At 41.2% G+C, this 16,822-nt stretch overlaps 1 protein-coding gene across 2 annotated transcripts in view; it reads left to right on the forward strand.

Annotated features, from left to right (window-relative positions):
• Nucleotides 1-696: 696 nt before the first annotated feature.
• The window catches only part of CDYL (chromodomain Y like), a 227,807-nt gene continuing 211,681 nt past the window's right edge, over nt 697-16,822 (forward strand). The window contains exon 1 of one of the 2 annotated variants that reach the window (XM_066376943.1): nt 697-1,205. In XM_066376943.1, the coding sequence (XP_066233040.1) occupies nt 1,182-1,205 (24 nt within the window). In that variant the 5' untranslated portion in view covers nt 697-1,181. The remainder of the gene's footprint in view (nt 1,206-16,822) is intronic. The other variant, XM_066376949.1, reaches the window with a different exon arrangement.

The raw sequence follows: 16,822 nt of genomic DNA on the forward strand, positions 1-16,822 counted from the left end.
GGGAAGCTGCGGGCAACAGTGGAGGCAGCCGCGCCCTCGCGCCGCCCTAGCCTGCGCGGGTCTCCCGCCCCCGGCTCCCACCTCCGGCCTGCAGCCCAGCGAGCGTGCCCGGAGCGCACTGGAGCACACGGCAGGGCACGTGCTCCGGGTCTTGGTGGCTGCCGCGGGGGAGGCAGGCACGTGGTAGGGCGGGGGTAAGGGGGTTCCACCTGGCCACGCCGCAGGCCTTTGCGGACTGGCCTGGCCCAGGACGGGGGACCCGCGGTGGGGGGACCGAGCTGGAGCTCAGTGTCGGCTTGGCCGCTGCCGTCGAGAAAGTAGATTCCAGACACGGGTCGGCTCGACTCCCACGGTCTCTTGCTCAACTTGGGGCCCGCAGATGACTTCCTCAGTGGGCACCGGGCCTTGGCACTCAGCACCCACGTCGAGGCGGGCTGGCGGGCCGCGCGCCCATGCGAGCCCCACGTACGTGAGGGTACTTGGGGAAGCCAGAGCCCCGCCCACCGCCCTCGCTGCTCCGCCCATGTCTCCGCGACCCCGCCCACTTCCCGCAGGCCCCACCCCTTCCTGCCGGCTTGCTCCCCGATGCCGCCCGCCCACCTCGGCCAGGAGCTAAGCCCACTGCTCTCCTCCGGCGCCCCGCCCCTCTGGCCTCCCCGCCTCTCTAGCTCGGGCGGTCGGAAAACCCGGAACACGGGAGTACAGCTCCGCTGGCCCGGTGGCTGCACTGAGCATGCTCAGTAGCTGGGGCAGGTTTTTTTTAATTTTATTTATATATTTATTTTTGGTCTCAAGTAGGGAGATTTTTGCCCTACACCGGAGAGGGGGAGCCACGGAGCCAGCCGCGCCGCCGTGTGCTACCGCTGCGCCCGCCCCTGCCCGGTCTGGCCCCGCGGCGGGCGCGATGTGTCCAAGCCTCAGCCGGCCTGCTGGGGAGTGAGCGCGGGGCGCCGAGGGCGCGTTGCGCAGCTGCTCCTGCGCACAACCCCGCCGAGGCCGCTGGCCCGCTTTGGCAGTGAGTGTGAGAGGCTCCTCCGCGCTGAGCTCCCGGACCCGGGAGCGGGAGCAGGAAGCGCAGGCCACGCAGGGGACCCAACTGAAACAAAGTGTCGGCCGCCCGGGGAGGCGGCGCCTCGGCCCAACCCTGCCCCTCCCGGCTGTCCACAACTCCACTGCCCACCATGGCTTCTGAGGAGCTGTACGAGGTACCTCCCCTCCCCCTCCCGGACCCTCGGGCCAGGGCCGCCCTTGCCCCGCAGCTCCGCGCCGCCCCTGCCTGGCCCTAGCCGTGTCCAGTCCGACGGCCCGGCTTTGCCCCCTCCCCTTGCGTGGCGGCAGTTTGCTGGACGGGAAATGTGTTCCAGGGGGGAGTTCTAGCCACGCTTCTCCGGGGCCCGTCGGGCGGGGGAGCCTCCCCAGAGTTGTAGGGCTCCTGGCGGGGGGGGGGGGGGGTCCCGCCCGTGGGGCCGTGGGGCCGTGGGGAAGTAGCGCTTGCACGAGTGACTTGCTCAGACTGAGCCCGAAGGAAGTGTTCTTGGCGAGGGTAATTGGTGTGAAGCCCCCAGTACCGCTTGGTGGGGTCTGTGGGCGGTGCAGGGTGTTTTTCCTGTCCATTTAATAAAGCATTTTGGAGAGGGTTTTGCCTATGGCTTTGGCGGAGGGCAGGGAGCAAGAGGAAGAGTACAACTGTTTCTCGACCCTGCTGCTAGCCAAAGCGATGTAAAATATCGCACTGAAAATGCTAAACGTTGACCACATGCTTTAATTAGGTTAGCATTGTGGCCAGAGTCAGGAAATTAAAATTTAACGCTGATACACCATCATTCATTTGCGCGGCGGCGTTGAAAGTAAGTAGGGGCACAATCAGAACAATATTATGGAAAGTGGTTTAGCCAGCTTCAAGTTTTGGAGTTATCAATCTAGATCTTCAAACATATTTTATTTGTAACTTCCTGACATAATTCAAAAGTTGACTTCCTGGGAGTACAGAAGCTTGGAAGGCTTCTGTTCTTTTGGATAAGAAGTGATTCTTCTGAATATATATCATCATAAGGGGCTTAAAACTTTTGGATACTCTCTGGAGTCACCTTTATGATGTGTTTAGGGACCTGAGTGTGTAGAGACTTAAGTAAGCATCTGTAACAAGTAGAGCCACTTGGCCCTTTTGAACCCTTAAGTACGTACCAGGTGAGCCCTCTGAGATGTCTTGTTTTGTGGGCATATTGCTGTTGGCACAGAATGGAGCTCTGTTGTCAACAGTGATAGCTTTCTAACAACTTTTTGTTTTTTAAAAATCAAGTATTTGCGAAAGTTCTTAGGAGGAGGCTGCCTTCTGTGAATTAATGGTAAGGTTGTTGCCCCCACCCCCTCACTTAAATTGTTAATGGTCTGTGTATCTTAGCTGGCACTTAAAATGTTCCTTTCTAGCCAACCATTTTATACAGTAGCAGTGCCCTGCTGTATTCAAGATACTATCTTGGATCATTTGGATATGTAAAGGGGGAAAACATTGTTCTCAAGCAGTTTCTCTGCTAGGAAGGAAAGTGTGTATAGGGAAGGTCCAGAAGTAGAGGCCAAAGTGAAGAAGGTCTTGCAGATCAATACCTAGAGTTGGGAAAAGAACACAGTATGAGGATGTGAGGGGTTTTGGTTTCTCCATTAGATTATTCTTTAATAGTTCAGGCTTGAGTATTTACTTTTCATTTTTGTGATTATAAATACTTAATCATTTAACTAAATGCCAATAGTGTTTTGGTGAGGGCAACACCTTATACATAAATTGTATCTCACATACATAAAGATGATCCAGAAAACAATACCTTTACTACTAGTATATAAGAAATTATATTTAGTTCTTTCTTTGCTGCTTCTGTAGTTTCTGCTCACTACTTTCCTGGCAGAATTCATTTGTAAGTCAAATTTTGTACAAAGTTTTGTTCATTCAGCATGTTTATTGAATACCTGTCATGGAGGTTTCATGGGGAGAGAGAGAGGTATGAGAATGGTTCATAACCTCCAAAAGCATCTATTAGGGAAGAAAGAAGTACATTGCAAAAGAATGATAACACTGCACAATTGAATTTTTGATCTGGGTTTTCTGTTTGAGTTTTGAAAAAAAGTTACAGGAGTATAGTTGAGATGATAGTAAATAATGTGGTGGACAGTATCTTTCAGGTAGGTTTTGTAAGTTCTCCTTTACTTGAGTCAACACTGTGACTATTATGAGTGAAAGTTGGTTTTTGAAAGTTCTGCATAGTGGTTGAGAGTCTGGTTTTGGACTCAGAGAACATAGTTGTTGAATCCTGACCGTGTCACCTTGGGTAAAATAACATTGAAGGCGTAGTGTCCTCATCTGTAAAGTTGGGATCAATTCTTATCACACAGAGCTGTGAAGTTTAAATTTAGAAAAAATACGTAAAACATGGCCCACAATTCCTGTAGTGAACACTTCGTAAGTGAGGGTTATTAATTTAACTGATCTAACACGCATTCCTGAGGCATTGTTTTGTTTTCTAAAGATACAGAGTTGAATATTTTTAAATCAAGGCAGTATTTGTAAGGCAGAAATCATATGCACTTGTAAATGAACACTACAGGACAGGCTGAGAAGCAGTTTGACAAGGCTGGGGAGAACACTAAGGTACTTTAGTAGCTAGTCATGAGATGTTAGTTGCCTAGTTTTGTCCAGTTTTTCCTACATTGAAATAGAAGTTTGATGTTTGGCCTCAGACTCCACAATTCTAAAGGGGTATATTGACCAAAGAGAAAGTTCAGAGTCTTGCTTTATGAAGTAATATGTTATGGTAAAGGCAGGGATCTGTAGTAAATAGCTATGTGAACTTTGGCAAGTTAGTTATCTGATTGCTAAGCCTTTGTCTTCTCACCCAAAAAGAAAAGAGATCTCCAACACTTAGGATGGTGCCTGGTAAATGGTAATAGGTCCTTAGTAAATGTTTAAATGATTATTGTAATTATGCCTTGTGAATAAAAAAAAAAAAAAGAGGGATTAGAGCCTAGACAAGATGGGGTGGAACGTTAGCTTGTCAATCCTTCTAGAATTGGAATAGCTACTATTAGTTGTAGAATACAATAGATTTACTCCCTGCAAGGGGTCCACAAATTTTATGTAAAGGGCCAGATAGTTAATGGTTTAGGCCTTGCAGGCCATGCTGTCTTTGTTGTAACTACTCAATTCTGCAACCATTAACAATACCTAAATGAATGAGTACTGAGTTCCAATAAAACTGTTTATGGACAGTAAAATTTGAATTTCATATGATTTTTTTGTCATGAAATATTCTTTTTAAAAAACATCACTTAAAAATGTAAAAACCATTTTTGGTCCATGGGTTCTACAAAAACCATCAGTGGGCTGGATTGGCCTTCATGTCTTAGTTTTGTTGACCTCTGTTTAGATGATCTGTTCTGGAACTGAGGTTTACTCTGAGGTTGGGGCATGTGGAGGGAGTGAAGTGTGGAAGATTGAAAGACCTTCTGCCCCAATCCCAGCTCTAGATTTAGAGCCATCAATTTTGGGTTCAACTCTTCCCTTCAAGATGTGGACTGAATATGGAAATGAGCGTGTAATAACATGGAAGAAGCATTCTCCTTATTTGTATATCTTAATTCCTTTTTTCTCAGTGTATATGGGGTTTTCCCTTGAGAACTACTGTAATAGGTAATTTAAATTCCAGCAAGATCTCAGTGATCTAATCTTGGCCTTTTGAGAAAATATTTATCCAACACATACACGTTTCAGTCAATCAAAAATGGAAGTAAGTGTTTAAGAATGAAATTGTATCTGGCTTATACAAATGTCTTAAAGTTAATTAGTTTGGAATAATCAAGATTTGGGGAAGAAGGAAGTGTTTTGAATCTCCTTACTTTGGGATAAGATTGCTCATTTTTCCTGTGTACCAAAAGGATTTTGTGTACATTAACCAAAAGCAAAGTTCTAAATCAAATCTGCACATGTAGTTCAAATGGAAGTCACAAAGATCTGGAGACCTTCTATGGATGTTGGTTAAGATAAACCAGCATCTGTTGTATGTAGTGTAACTGGCTCTTAGAAGATTGACATCACCAAAATAGAAAAGGAAGAGATTATTTAACCTCGGAAGTTGATTGAGGGACAATAAATTCAAATATGTGTGTCTTTTGAAAATTAACACACTATCTTATGTGTGATCTGTTGTCAATATTATTTATTCATTTGTCTAAACAGTGGGAGTGGAGAGATCTCCTGTGTTTTTGCTTTGAATTTGCTTTCAATTCTTGAATAGTAGAATAAGTCTTTTTCTGTTCCTGCTATGATATTTAAGAATCATTGAATTTTTCCTTATGCTCTATAATGATTTTAACCATTGAACATGTTTTCATAGTATCATATATAGGAAATACTTGGTTTGCAGCGTTCTGAATCACAGTTTTGAATATCTGTGATGCACAAAGCCAATCTGAGTCAAATTTTTGTGATAAGGAGTAATAGTTTTATATTGTGTGTGTTTGCAGGTACAACCGTATTGTCTGGGGCTCTTTTAAAATACAGACTCTTGGATCAGACCTTGAGATTGTAGTTTTCAGTGTTTGGATGGAGACAGGAATCTATGTTCCGATAAGCTTCATTCTGGAATGCAGGTAGATTTAGGAGCTTCTGGATTGCAACAGTCTCTATTTCTCACACTGAAGCTACAAATTGAGGTCTGGAGGGATTGGAATTTGCCTTTGCAGAAGAGGTGCTCTAGGTACACCAGACTGATGAGTCTTTTTTGTAGACTCTTTGACCATTGTCAGTTCTTAATTGAGTCATTTCACGGAGTATTAAACACAATAGGTTAGGTGTTTTGTAATTTTTGTTTTCTATATTCAGTGTATGGCATGCTTGTCCATCAGTTGTAAGATTGGTGCTTATGATCTTTATTTTACTTATTTACTTTTTAAGGTTTTCTTTATTGATTTTTAGAAAGAGGAGAGAGAAATGGGAGTGGAAGGAGCAGGAAGCAACTTATAGTAGTTGCTTCCCATATGTGCCTTGACCAGACAAGCCCAGAGTTTCAAACCGTTGACCTCAGCATCCCAGGCCACCACAGGTCAGGCAGTGCTTACAATCTTTAAAACTAATAATTTTTTTCCTGCTCATTATTTTCCACAGTTCAAATATGGTAGTAGTTGTGTAATTTAAGTACATTTTAATAAAAGAGTGAATTATAGGGATGACTCTGTTCTTGACTCCTTATCTCCAGGTTCCTCCTTCATGAAACATGATGCCCTGTGCTGCTCCTTTTACATTTCATATGAGGTTTTAACTCTAGGATGGGGAGAACTTCTAATTATACTCCCACACAAATATAACTTCAGCTTTTTAATTGGACCACGGCCTTCGGGCTTCATTTTCTCTGGGGAGACTGGGAAAGGTCTTGTGTTTGTTTGTACAAAAATTTGTACATGTACATGTGAGCATTTTTCTGGGGGAGAGGACTAACAACTTTTATCTGTTTCTCAAAGGGATCTGTGGCCCAAAACAAGTATTAGAATTGTTCTTGCCACTGTTGAGCTACACTTAACTCTTTGCTGTTCTTTTCCCCTCAAACTCAGCTGTGCTTCAGCCAGAGCCCAGAGTAAAACCATATTAAAACCTCACTGATTGGGTTTGGAAGTTTTATGCTATTTCCAGTCTCTAAATGGCTGTTCTTGAAATTTTACATACATAAAAGTCTCAAGTTATTCATTATTTGGGCACCACTTCTGACAGTACAAGGACCTTAAAATCCTTTAACTCTAATCCACCCATAAACTTAGATGCTATTATCTTCCAATGTTTATTATTGTCCATGAAAAAACCTTACAAAATAGAACATTATTCCATGGAGACAACATTTGTACAGATTTACCTTTATCAGTTTCTTTGATTATCAGTCATATTATAGAACTTTCTTCTGGGATGATTTTTACCCCTTTCATCAATCCTTTTAGAGATTTCTTTAGTGAAAGGTTATGGCTGGGAAAGTCTAGTTTTTTGATTATCTGGAATTATATTTTGCTCTTATTTTTGAAAAATAGAATTGCTTACAAATAAAACTAGTTAATTGGTTATTTCTTTCAGCAGTGAAGATACTATTCCATTGTCTTCTGGCTTCCCCATAATTCTCAAGGAGGTTGTTGTCAGTCTTGATTAGTTACTTTGCAGGAGGTGTGTCTTCTTTCTCTGGTTGCTTTTGAGATTCTCACTTTGACTTTGGTGTTCTCTAGTTTTACATTTGTGGACATTATTACTTTATTAATAAGCTTGTATATGTTGTACTTCCTTTATAGATATGTGCCTCATTAGTTCTAAAAAGTTATTGGCCCTTTTATCAAATACTGCTGCTCTGTTCTAGTCTCCTGGAATTCCAAGTTGTCATTTATTAGATCTTCTTCTATCTGTATCACTTACCCTCTCATTTCTATCTCCTTGTTTTTGTTTTGTTTGCATTCTGGGTATTTCCTCGGACATAACTTCTGGTTCACTAATGAGCCGTGTCTAATCTGCTATTTACCTCATCTGTTGAGTTTTTAATTTCAACAAATATATTTTTACTTCTAAACATTCTGCCTGCTTCCCATCCCAATATGTGGGTTGCTTTGTTCATCTTTGGTGTTTGCTCTTATGATTGAATCATTCTTTATAGTTGGGATGGAGGAGTTACTGGGCATTTGGATATTTTCCTTGTTTCCTGCAAGCCCACTAAACTATTAAAATTTTATATCCTATGAAAATCTAGTTATTTTGTAGTGATAGTCCCCTTGGAACATGTTTGTGCTTTTTTTGCCAGAATACAGAGACCTTATTTATTTGGAATTTGTAGTGTCATGAATAGGATCAAAGGTTTGAGCCAACCCTTAAAATTTACCTAGAGATAATGAAAATGCAAATAAAATAGATTTCAGGGGAACTGTTTATGGAAATGGATATAATAGTTATAAAACTAATGTTTTTGAAGCAAAATGTTCACCTTTGTTTTGCCTATTTTAGTATATAGGGGTGGGACAAAAGTAGGTTGTGAGTACATGAAACAATTTATTCCTGTATTATTAATTACTGTATTATTTATCATTTGGACAACTGTAAACCTACTTTTGGCCCACCCTGTATAAGCATACCTTCCCTTTGTTAGCCTGTTGATTGGTCTGAGCTTCTAAAGTCATAGTTATTGGCCTTCTTTGTTCACATCTACGCAGTGCATTCATCCCTCTATACCATTGCATTGCTATTTTTCCAGTACGTGGTGGATCCCTCAACTATTTGACAGCCTCAGTGTCAGTCCTTATTCAGGACCTCATCAGAGTTACTACTGGCAGTAATCAACCCCTTCAAATTCTTTTTTTTGACAGACAGAGAGGGGGACAGATAGGGACAAACAGGCAGTCAGGGAGAGAGATGAGAAGCATCAATTCTTCGTTGCAGCACCTTAGTTCATTGATTGCTTTCTTATATGTACCTTGACTGGGGGGAGAGGGGACTATAGCCAAACCAGTGACCACTTGCTCTAGCCAGCGACCTTTGGATTCAAGTCAGTGACCATGGGGTCATGTCTGTGATCCTACGCTCAAGCCAGCGACCCGGTGCTCAAGCCAGATGAGCCCACACTTATGCCAGATGAGCCTGTGCTCAAGCCGTTAACCTCATGGTTTCAAACCTGGGTCCTCTGCATCCCAGTCTGATGCTCTATCCACTGAACCATCACCTGGTCAGGTTCCACCCCTTCGAATTCTATGTGACTAATTTATTTTTTGTTTTTCATTATTAATATTAATTTGCACTGCTTATGCATTTTATGTAGGTATTAAATAATATGTATATTTCCCTCTGGAATGGTTGGCTGCATGTCTATTTTTTGGTTAATGCAGTGCCTTACTTGAGGGCATGAATGTGATGAGCAGTCAATAACTGCTATCTTTTAGCTAACATACAAATGTTATAGTGACTTGTGTTACATTGTTTGAAATTATACCATATATATTTAACTATTTTGTTTGGAAAACTCTATGACTTTATTATAGAGTCTATGTGGTGTTTTGGAGAAAATTATTTCTGAATTTGATACAAATAATTTTGGAGGAAAATTGTGTTCCAAGAAAGAGTATTTGAAATATTGGTCACGGTATTTATGTTTAGCTATTGGTGAAAAGTGTGTGTGTGTGTGAGTGGGGGTGTGTGTGTCTAACAATAAATATTATTTTCTAGTTGGAGAAGTTAGCCACAATATACTTAGGAAATATCTTTACTTTTTGCCTTATTTCCATTTATAATGGGCTCTGCCATGTGAAGTTTTCAAGAGGTCAGTAGTTCCCTAGCATTTGTTGATGAAGTCCAACGATGTCGATTATACATCATGAATGTCTTTGGTTAAAATATACCCATGTTTCATCAGTTGTTTATCTTTTAGGATTTTAGGGCATGACAGAGTTAGTTACATTAGCATTTCTTATTTTAGTATGGAACTGATCTGGAAGCCTCAGGTATTTAGAATATGTGAGAACAAAGACAAATTTTTCTTGGATTGTACACTTTGAACATTTGAACAGTTCTGGGTCTCTCTTGGAGACTGTTTACCTTTATTATATAGTCATGATATGCTTGGATTTAACTGGCTTCCTTAGCATGTTAGAAACAGATATTTGGTACGGGAAAAGGAACTGCCAAAGGCAAGTGAGTTGACTTGAATCAGTGTGCTTTTGATTGAGCTGAGATGAGGGGGTAGCTGGTGAGTACCATGGATTATGGATCTCAGGGATTCTTGAGCCTCACAGAGCATCTGAAGAGCCTGTTTACAAAAAGAAAAGGTGCATGTTAAAAAGATCCATCAAAAGTACTTTTTAAAAAGTTATGGTATGTGACAAAACTAAATTTATTTTATTTATTTTTTAAAAGATTTTATTTATTGATTTTTTTAGAGAGAGAGGAGAGAGAGAAAGAGGTGAGGGTAGAAGTAGGAAGCATCATCTTTTGTAGTAGTTGCTTCTCATATGTGCCTTGACTAGGCAAGCTTGGGGTTCCGAACCGGTGACCTCCGCGTTCCAGGTTGACGCTTTATTCACTGCAGCATCACAGGTTAGGCAAAACTAAATTTATTTTTATGGTATGCTTTCCAGAGTTTTCACCCAATTGTTACTAACAGAAGAAGAAAGAGAGCAAGTGTCCTCATAAAGAAATAGAGGTGAAAAGGGGACTGCAAGCCTGGCCTGTTTTTTGAATTCTTGTATTATCCTAAAGTCTTTGTGAAGTTAATATATGCCATAAATTATTTTTTGGTTTGATGTTAAATGTTTTAAAAGTACTTACCAATTAACTTTGTGGGTCAGGTTGATAACTTCAATAAGATGAGCCATGAATTAGTGTCTTGATACAGTCCTTCATCTCCTACTATATATGTATACTGGTTGAAGAACAGAGACTTACTGTGTTATCTTCTATGAGAAGCTAGGTAAAGGAAATGGTAACTTATTTGGTGATGTGTAAATGAGAATATTTGAATTGATTAATCAAAAATTAAAAAAATTGTTTCAATAATTTGTCTTTAACCATTGAAGTTAAAATACATTTATTTTCTATTTAAAGTCAATTTGAGTGTTCAAGAGAAGGTGTACTAGATGTTTTTATTTCGAGTCTGATTCTGTACTTAAAAGAGCAATTGTGTTGTTCCTTGGAGTCAGTCATGGGAGCATTTGTAGGTTCCCTGTTGGAATGAAGGCCTGTTTGCTTACATGCTTTTGTGCAATCCACAGGACAGTAGGATATCCAGTGCAATCCACAGGATATCCTACTGTCCTATACCTCAGATACTGGAGGTGGAGTTGAGCCAATTCTCTGTCAGCACAACAGGTTTCCCAGTATTAGTCCTCTAACTTGATTAGTCCTCTTAATTTCCCTCTTGTATGCAGCTGAGCTTTTGAGCTAAAAGTGGTAAGTGATTATTTTGTCATTTTTAAGGGTGGAGAGCGGTGTGTGTTTGAGGGGGTGTGCTATCTAGAATATAATTTATGGTGCTCTTCCTTCTGAGTATGCATATGAGTAAAACTTCCTCCAGATTTATTTTATACACCATCGTCATTTACCACTGACTTCAGTTTATAAACGAGCTTTTTGAGAATGTGTTGATTAAATTGATAGATACCTGTCTGAAAGTGTATTCCTAGGGGAAACAATCCTTTATAAGTAGCTTGTGTGTGGGACTGCTCAAAAAATGATGAAATTGTAATGATTATGTAGAATTAGTTTACAAGATTGTGGAAATGAGATAGATGTGTGCACACTTTGGCAAGAGGAAGTTGAGTGTTAAGACCAGACACGTTCAGCTTATCCAGGAACCTGATAAAAATCAACAGAAAACAGCTTGTGGTCATGAGTGGGCAGCTTTACAGCAATGCCACACTCCCACGTTTGTAAAGAAGAGGCCCAAGGAGGAAAAAGACCAAAACCATGTGGTGGGAGGTGAGGGCAAGGGAAGATTGTTCTAGAATTCAAGTTATCTTACAGGCATAATCCACTAAAAGGAAAATGAAAATCTTAGTATTCTTGTCTTAGCTGAATTTTATTGCAGTAGAGGGAGGAACCTGCTTTGGGGTTTGGGGACCTATGTACTTAAAAAGTTTTTTCTGAAGCGGAACAAGTCTCTCCTTAAAGAATTGTGTTTCTCCTTAGAGTTTGAGAAGGAAACATTGGAGCAAATAAGGACTTTAATGTGACCTACGCCCTGAAGGTGGGTCAGAACTCTAGTTTCTCCTCTGTGTAGGCAAGATTGGAGTGCTTCGCTGTATTCCTGAGTCCCTGACTTTGCTGGGTGGTTGGGGTGGGAACTAAAAGTAAGATGGAAATTTCCATTCTTCCTTGTGCTTTTACCAGCACTTTCCACCACTCAGAAGTGTGACTGAGTTTCTTTGGAATCATCTGCTGACCTACCAGGGTGCATCTGCTTGTTAGGACCACCACTGATGTTATCTGCTCTGCTGCCTTGGGAGGAGGGATGTCTGCCACGTCCTCCATTAAATGGGGTGGAAATTCCTCCTGCAGGTGATGTGAGGTCAGTTTTAGAGCTCTTGTACTCTCTGAAACCCTGTGGCGGCTGAACAGAAATGATGGCTTGCTCTCACTTTTGTTACAGGAATAGCAAAGCAGTAGGTACTGCTTCTTCAGAAACTCTTTTGGTTTTCAATTGTGCTACTTTCCCTGGTAGAATCCCAAGAAGGGGAAAGATCCAGGGGATAGACCTGGTTGTGCACACAGTCAGCGGGCCCACCAGGCTTTGTTGCTGGGCCAGCTACATTTCTGGTTCCCCAGTCCAGGCTACTCTAGTGATGAAAACTAATGCAGCTACTACCTAAGTAGAAAGAAGGGCTTAACAGCCATGTGCACTGGCTATTAAGCCAGTCACTAACTTTTGAAGCTCCTGACCTTGAAATTGTTGTAGGATCAATTATTGAACAAAGACTTGTCAATAATTGTCTAATTCCTTTCTTTTGTTTTCTTCATTTTCACTGACCCATTTCTAACTCTGGGTCAGTGAGATTGAGTGGGTTGCTATCTTATCCACGTACTTGCTTTCTCTGTCACTTTTCTCATTTCACCCCATTTTAGAGCCCTACCCCTGCTGCACTTCATCATAGAATATGGAATTGAACTATTGTATTTAGAAAGTTTAGTTTCCTGTTTATAGGAAAACCAGGTGAACAATAGAATCCTTATATCTTTCTAAAATCAACTTTTAAAGTAAACTTAGTTAGTCTTGTATTTGCCTCTCCGTGTCCCCATTTCCCTTTGTTCTTAGTAGAAAATGGATTTCTCCTTTCTGCTTACATTATTATCAAGGAGGACATGTCACCCAGTCAGGTTTTTGCTTGTGTCTTTTGTGTAAGATATCAATAATGATATGAAGGAGCAAACATCTAGAAAGATTTACTTTTCCTTCCTTATTATCTATTTTGTATGTATATTGACAAGAAGCTCTTTAGTAAATATCCTTATGATTTATGTTTGTTAAAAGTGGTATTTGAAAGATTTATTGAAAAGAGTTTACAGTATATAGTTAATACTGATGAAACCTTTTAAAAGTGAGGATTGCTTCACTTAAAATCTTTTAAATAAATTTTAATGAGCAATTATTAATAATATGATTAATACTATATTTAAGTATATGTAGGTGACCTTTTGCATACTATATAAAAATTCCGAGTTCAGGGTTTAGGGTTGGTTTACTTTGTAGTTTAGAATTTATTTTAAGGTGTTAAGAGATGTTATTGTTCTATAAGTCTTATAAGACACATACAGTTGTCCCTGGGTATTCGTGGGGGATTGATTCCAGGACCCCTTAACTGATAACAAAATTCAGGGATGCCCAAGTCCCTTACATAAAATGGCATATATTTGCATAAACCTGTGCATATCCTCTGGTATACTTAAAGGTACAGTGTAAGTGCTATGTAAATAATTGCTATACTGTACTGTTTAGGGAATGACAAGTAAAAAAGTCTACATATTCAGTACAGATGCACCCAGCAACCATTGTAAACACCTAATTACATAGTACACATCAGCAGCAGTGTAACTTTATTTATTTATTTAAATGTTTATTTTATTGATTTTAGAGAGAGAAGAAGGGAAAGAAAGAGAGGGACAGGAACATTGATCTGTTCTTGTATGTGGCCTGACCGGGAATCGAACCAGCAATCTCTGTGCTTCAGGATGAAGCTCTAACCAACTGAGCTGTCTGGCCAGGGCAGCAAGTGTAACCTTTTAAAAAATATTTTCCATCTGCGGTTGAGTCTGTGGATGTGAACCTGCAGAGATAGTGGGCTGACTGCATTAATGCCTTAACTCAAAAAACCCCCTCATTTTTCTTGCTAAGAGGATTAATGTTACAAAGGTTTCTTAAACCTCAAACTGTGTAGCATAAGTTAACAGATGATAGTAGTTCCATTATAAAAGATATACAGTATACTAATCAATATACAGTATTCGAATCTTCTTGTCTTCCATGGTCACCATAGTTGGGGTTATTGAGCAGAACATAGAGCAGATGTGACCAAAACAATGACATTTTCTAATGTAGCTTATGGAAGCAGAATAGGAAGACTCAATTAAATGCCTGTAATTTCAAAGATAGTAAGTTTCCTGTGCACAACAGCATTGGAATCTTTTGTGTGGACCTAAAAATGGGTGACTGAACCTGACCAAGCGGTGGCGCAGTGGATAGGCATTGTACTGGGATGCAGAGGACCCAGGTTCGAGACCCTGAAGTCGCCACCTTGAGCGTGGGTTCATCTGGTTTGAGCAGAGCTCACCAGCTTGGACCCAAGGTCACTGGCTCGAGCAAGGGGTTACTCGATCTGCTGTAGGCCCGCGGTCAAGGCACGTATGAGAAAGCAATCAGTGAACAACTAAGGTGTTGCAATGAAAAACTGATGATTGATGCTTCTCATTTCTCTCTGTTCCTGTCTGTCTGTCCCTATCTATCCCTCTCTCTGACTCTTTCTCTGTCTCTGTTAAAAAAAAAAAATAGGTGACTGATTATAAGGGTAGAAAATGAATAACACTAGTATAAGATGAAGCAAATTTGCAAAGAGAATTAACTTAATACATCATCATGGGTAGCAATTTCTGACTGTTTTCAAAGATTTTAAGTCAAGCAGGTACTGTATCTATAATAAAGCACAAAACATTGATGAAAACAGAAAAGATCAGAGGTTCTATTTGTCCAAAATTTTATCCAAAGAAAATAAGCAAGTGTTTACTTGAAAGAGAATTGGAAAGTTTCTCAAATACGATGAATATGAATAATGATGATTTGACATTTATTAGGCTTTTAAAAAAATAAAGTAACATGTTTGAAGAATACATTAAAGGAAGAAACATGCCCTGTTACATTAGAGACTCATGTACAGTGGCAAGCATTAACTTTTTTTTGTGTGTGACAGAGAGAGAGAGAGGGGGACAGATAGGGACAGACAGGCAGGAAGGGAGAGAGATGAGAAGCATCAATTTTTTGTTGCAGCTCCTTAGTCTCCTTAGTTGTTCATTGATTGCTTTCACATATGTGTCATATGTACCTTGAAGGGGAGGCGGGCGAGGCTACAGCAAAGCAAGTGACCCCTCGCTCAAGCCAGTGACCTAGGGCTTCAAGCCAGCGACAGTGAGTCATGTCTTATGATCCTGACCTCAAGCCAGTGACCCCGCATTTAAGCCAGCAACTTCGGATTTCGAACCTGGTTCCTCCGCGTCACATCTGACGCTGTCTATCCACTGTGCCACCCCTTGGTCAGGCGCAAGCGTTAACTTAAGAACCAAGAAAATACTGTCAAGTAAATCACCGTGTGACTTTTTTTTAATTATCACCAATAGCTTTATTCATTGTATAACTGGTTCCATAGGGTCAAATAGATTTAGTGTGAGGAAACGAGGAATTTTGAGAATCAGTGAGATGCGGGGGAAACAAACCTGGGGCCTAGTGATAGGTTTCTTTATTAGGACGCTTCATTTTGTGCGTGAGAAACCACATTGGATTTGAAACATTACTCACTGGATTTACAGTTCTGAATTACATTAGTTTATTCCAAAATTCATTTCTCCCATAGGGAGTGAATATTTGGCACCATGGAAGATATATATATATTTTTTTGTATTTTTCTGAAGCTGGAAACAGGGAGAGACAGACAGACTCCCGCATGCGCCCCACCGGGATCCACCCGGCACGCCCACGAGGGGCGACGCTCTGCTGCGACCAGAGCCACTCTAGCGCCTGGGGCAGAGGCCAAGGAGCCATCCCCAGCGCCCGAGCCATCTTTGCTCCAGTGGAGCCTTGGCTGCGGGAGGGGCTGCGGGAGGGGAAGAGAGAGACAGAGAGGAAGGGAGGGGGTGGAGAAGCAAATGGGCGCTTCTCCTATGTGCCCTGGCCGGAAATCGAACCCGGGTCCCCCGCACGCCAGGCGGACGCTCTATCGCTGAGCCAACCGGCCAGGGCCGGAAGATATTTTAAAAACTCTGTCTGAGGGTAATCCTAAAAGAGGAGAAAGTTCTGAGAAATTTTTGTGTTGTCAGCAGCCTCTTTAAAATAAGAGCTTGGACTTTAGTGGTCTGGCTCTGTTTGAACCAGATGACGTTCATTTGGCAGTCTGGTCTTTGAATTTCCTGAATTTATGTAATCTCTTCACCTTACTCGTGAGTTGTATGTAAAGGGCCTGTGTGTGTGAATGTGTTCATTGAGTAAAGTGGGTGGAAATAAAAAACGAAACAAATATCCAATCTCTAAAACCCAAGATTAACCACCACAAACCACAGACGATCATCATTTCAGAAATCTCTATACATTACAGACAGAAGAATAGATGTATATAGATAACAGTTCATAAAAATAGAAGTATATATGTGCTATTTAACAGAAGACAGATGGAAGTTAATGTGAAGGTATTGTAAAATTTTATTTAAAAATCTTTTTTATTTTATTGGTCCATTTTTCTTTTGCTGTTTTCTTATTGATTTGTTGGAGTTCTTTGTTGAATGGCTTGCAAATATCTTCTCATCTGTGGCGTGTCTTCATTTTTTTCTTTTTCCCCCAATAAGCCCCACCCATGCAGCGAGTTGACAAGCAACGGTATGCATGGCCTTTAAGCTGGGGCCCGCAGCCAGTATCTCCAGCTTCAATAGCACACGTAGGCCACGTAGGTCACGCAGGCCACGTAGGTCACATGGGCCACGTAGGTCACGTAGGACACATAGATCTCAGCCCCAGTCTCGTGATCGTGATACCACCTTCATAACGATCCCAGCCTGCACCTAGACACCAGGGTTTTC

The sequence above is a fragment of the Saccopteryx leptura genome, chromosome 3, assembly GCF_036850995.1.
Source record: "Saccopteryx leptura isolate mSacLep1 chromosome 3, mSacLep1_pri_phased_curated, whole genome shotgun sequence".
Lineage (NCBI taxonomy): Eukaryota > Metazoa > Chordata > Mammalia > Chiroptera > Emballonuridae > Saccopteryx > Saccopteryx leptura.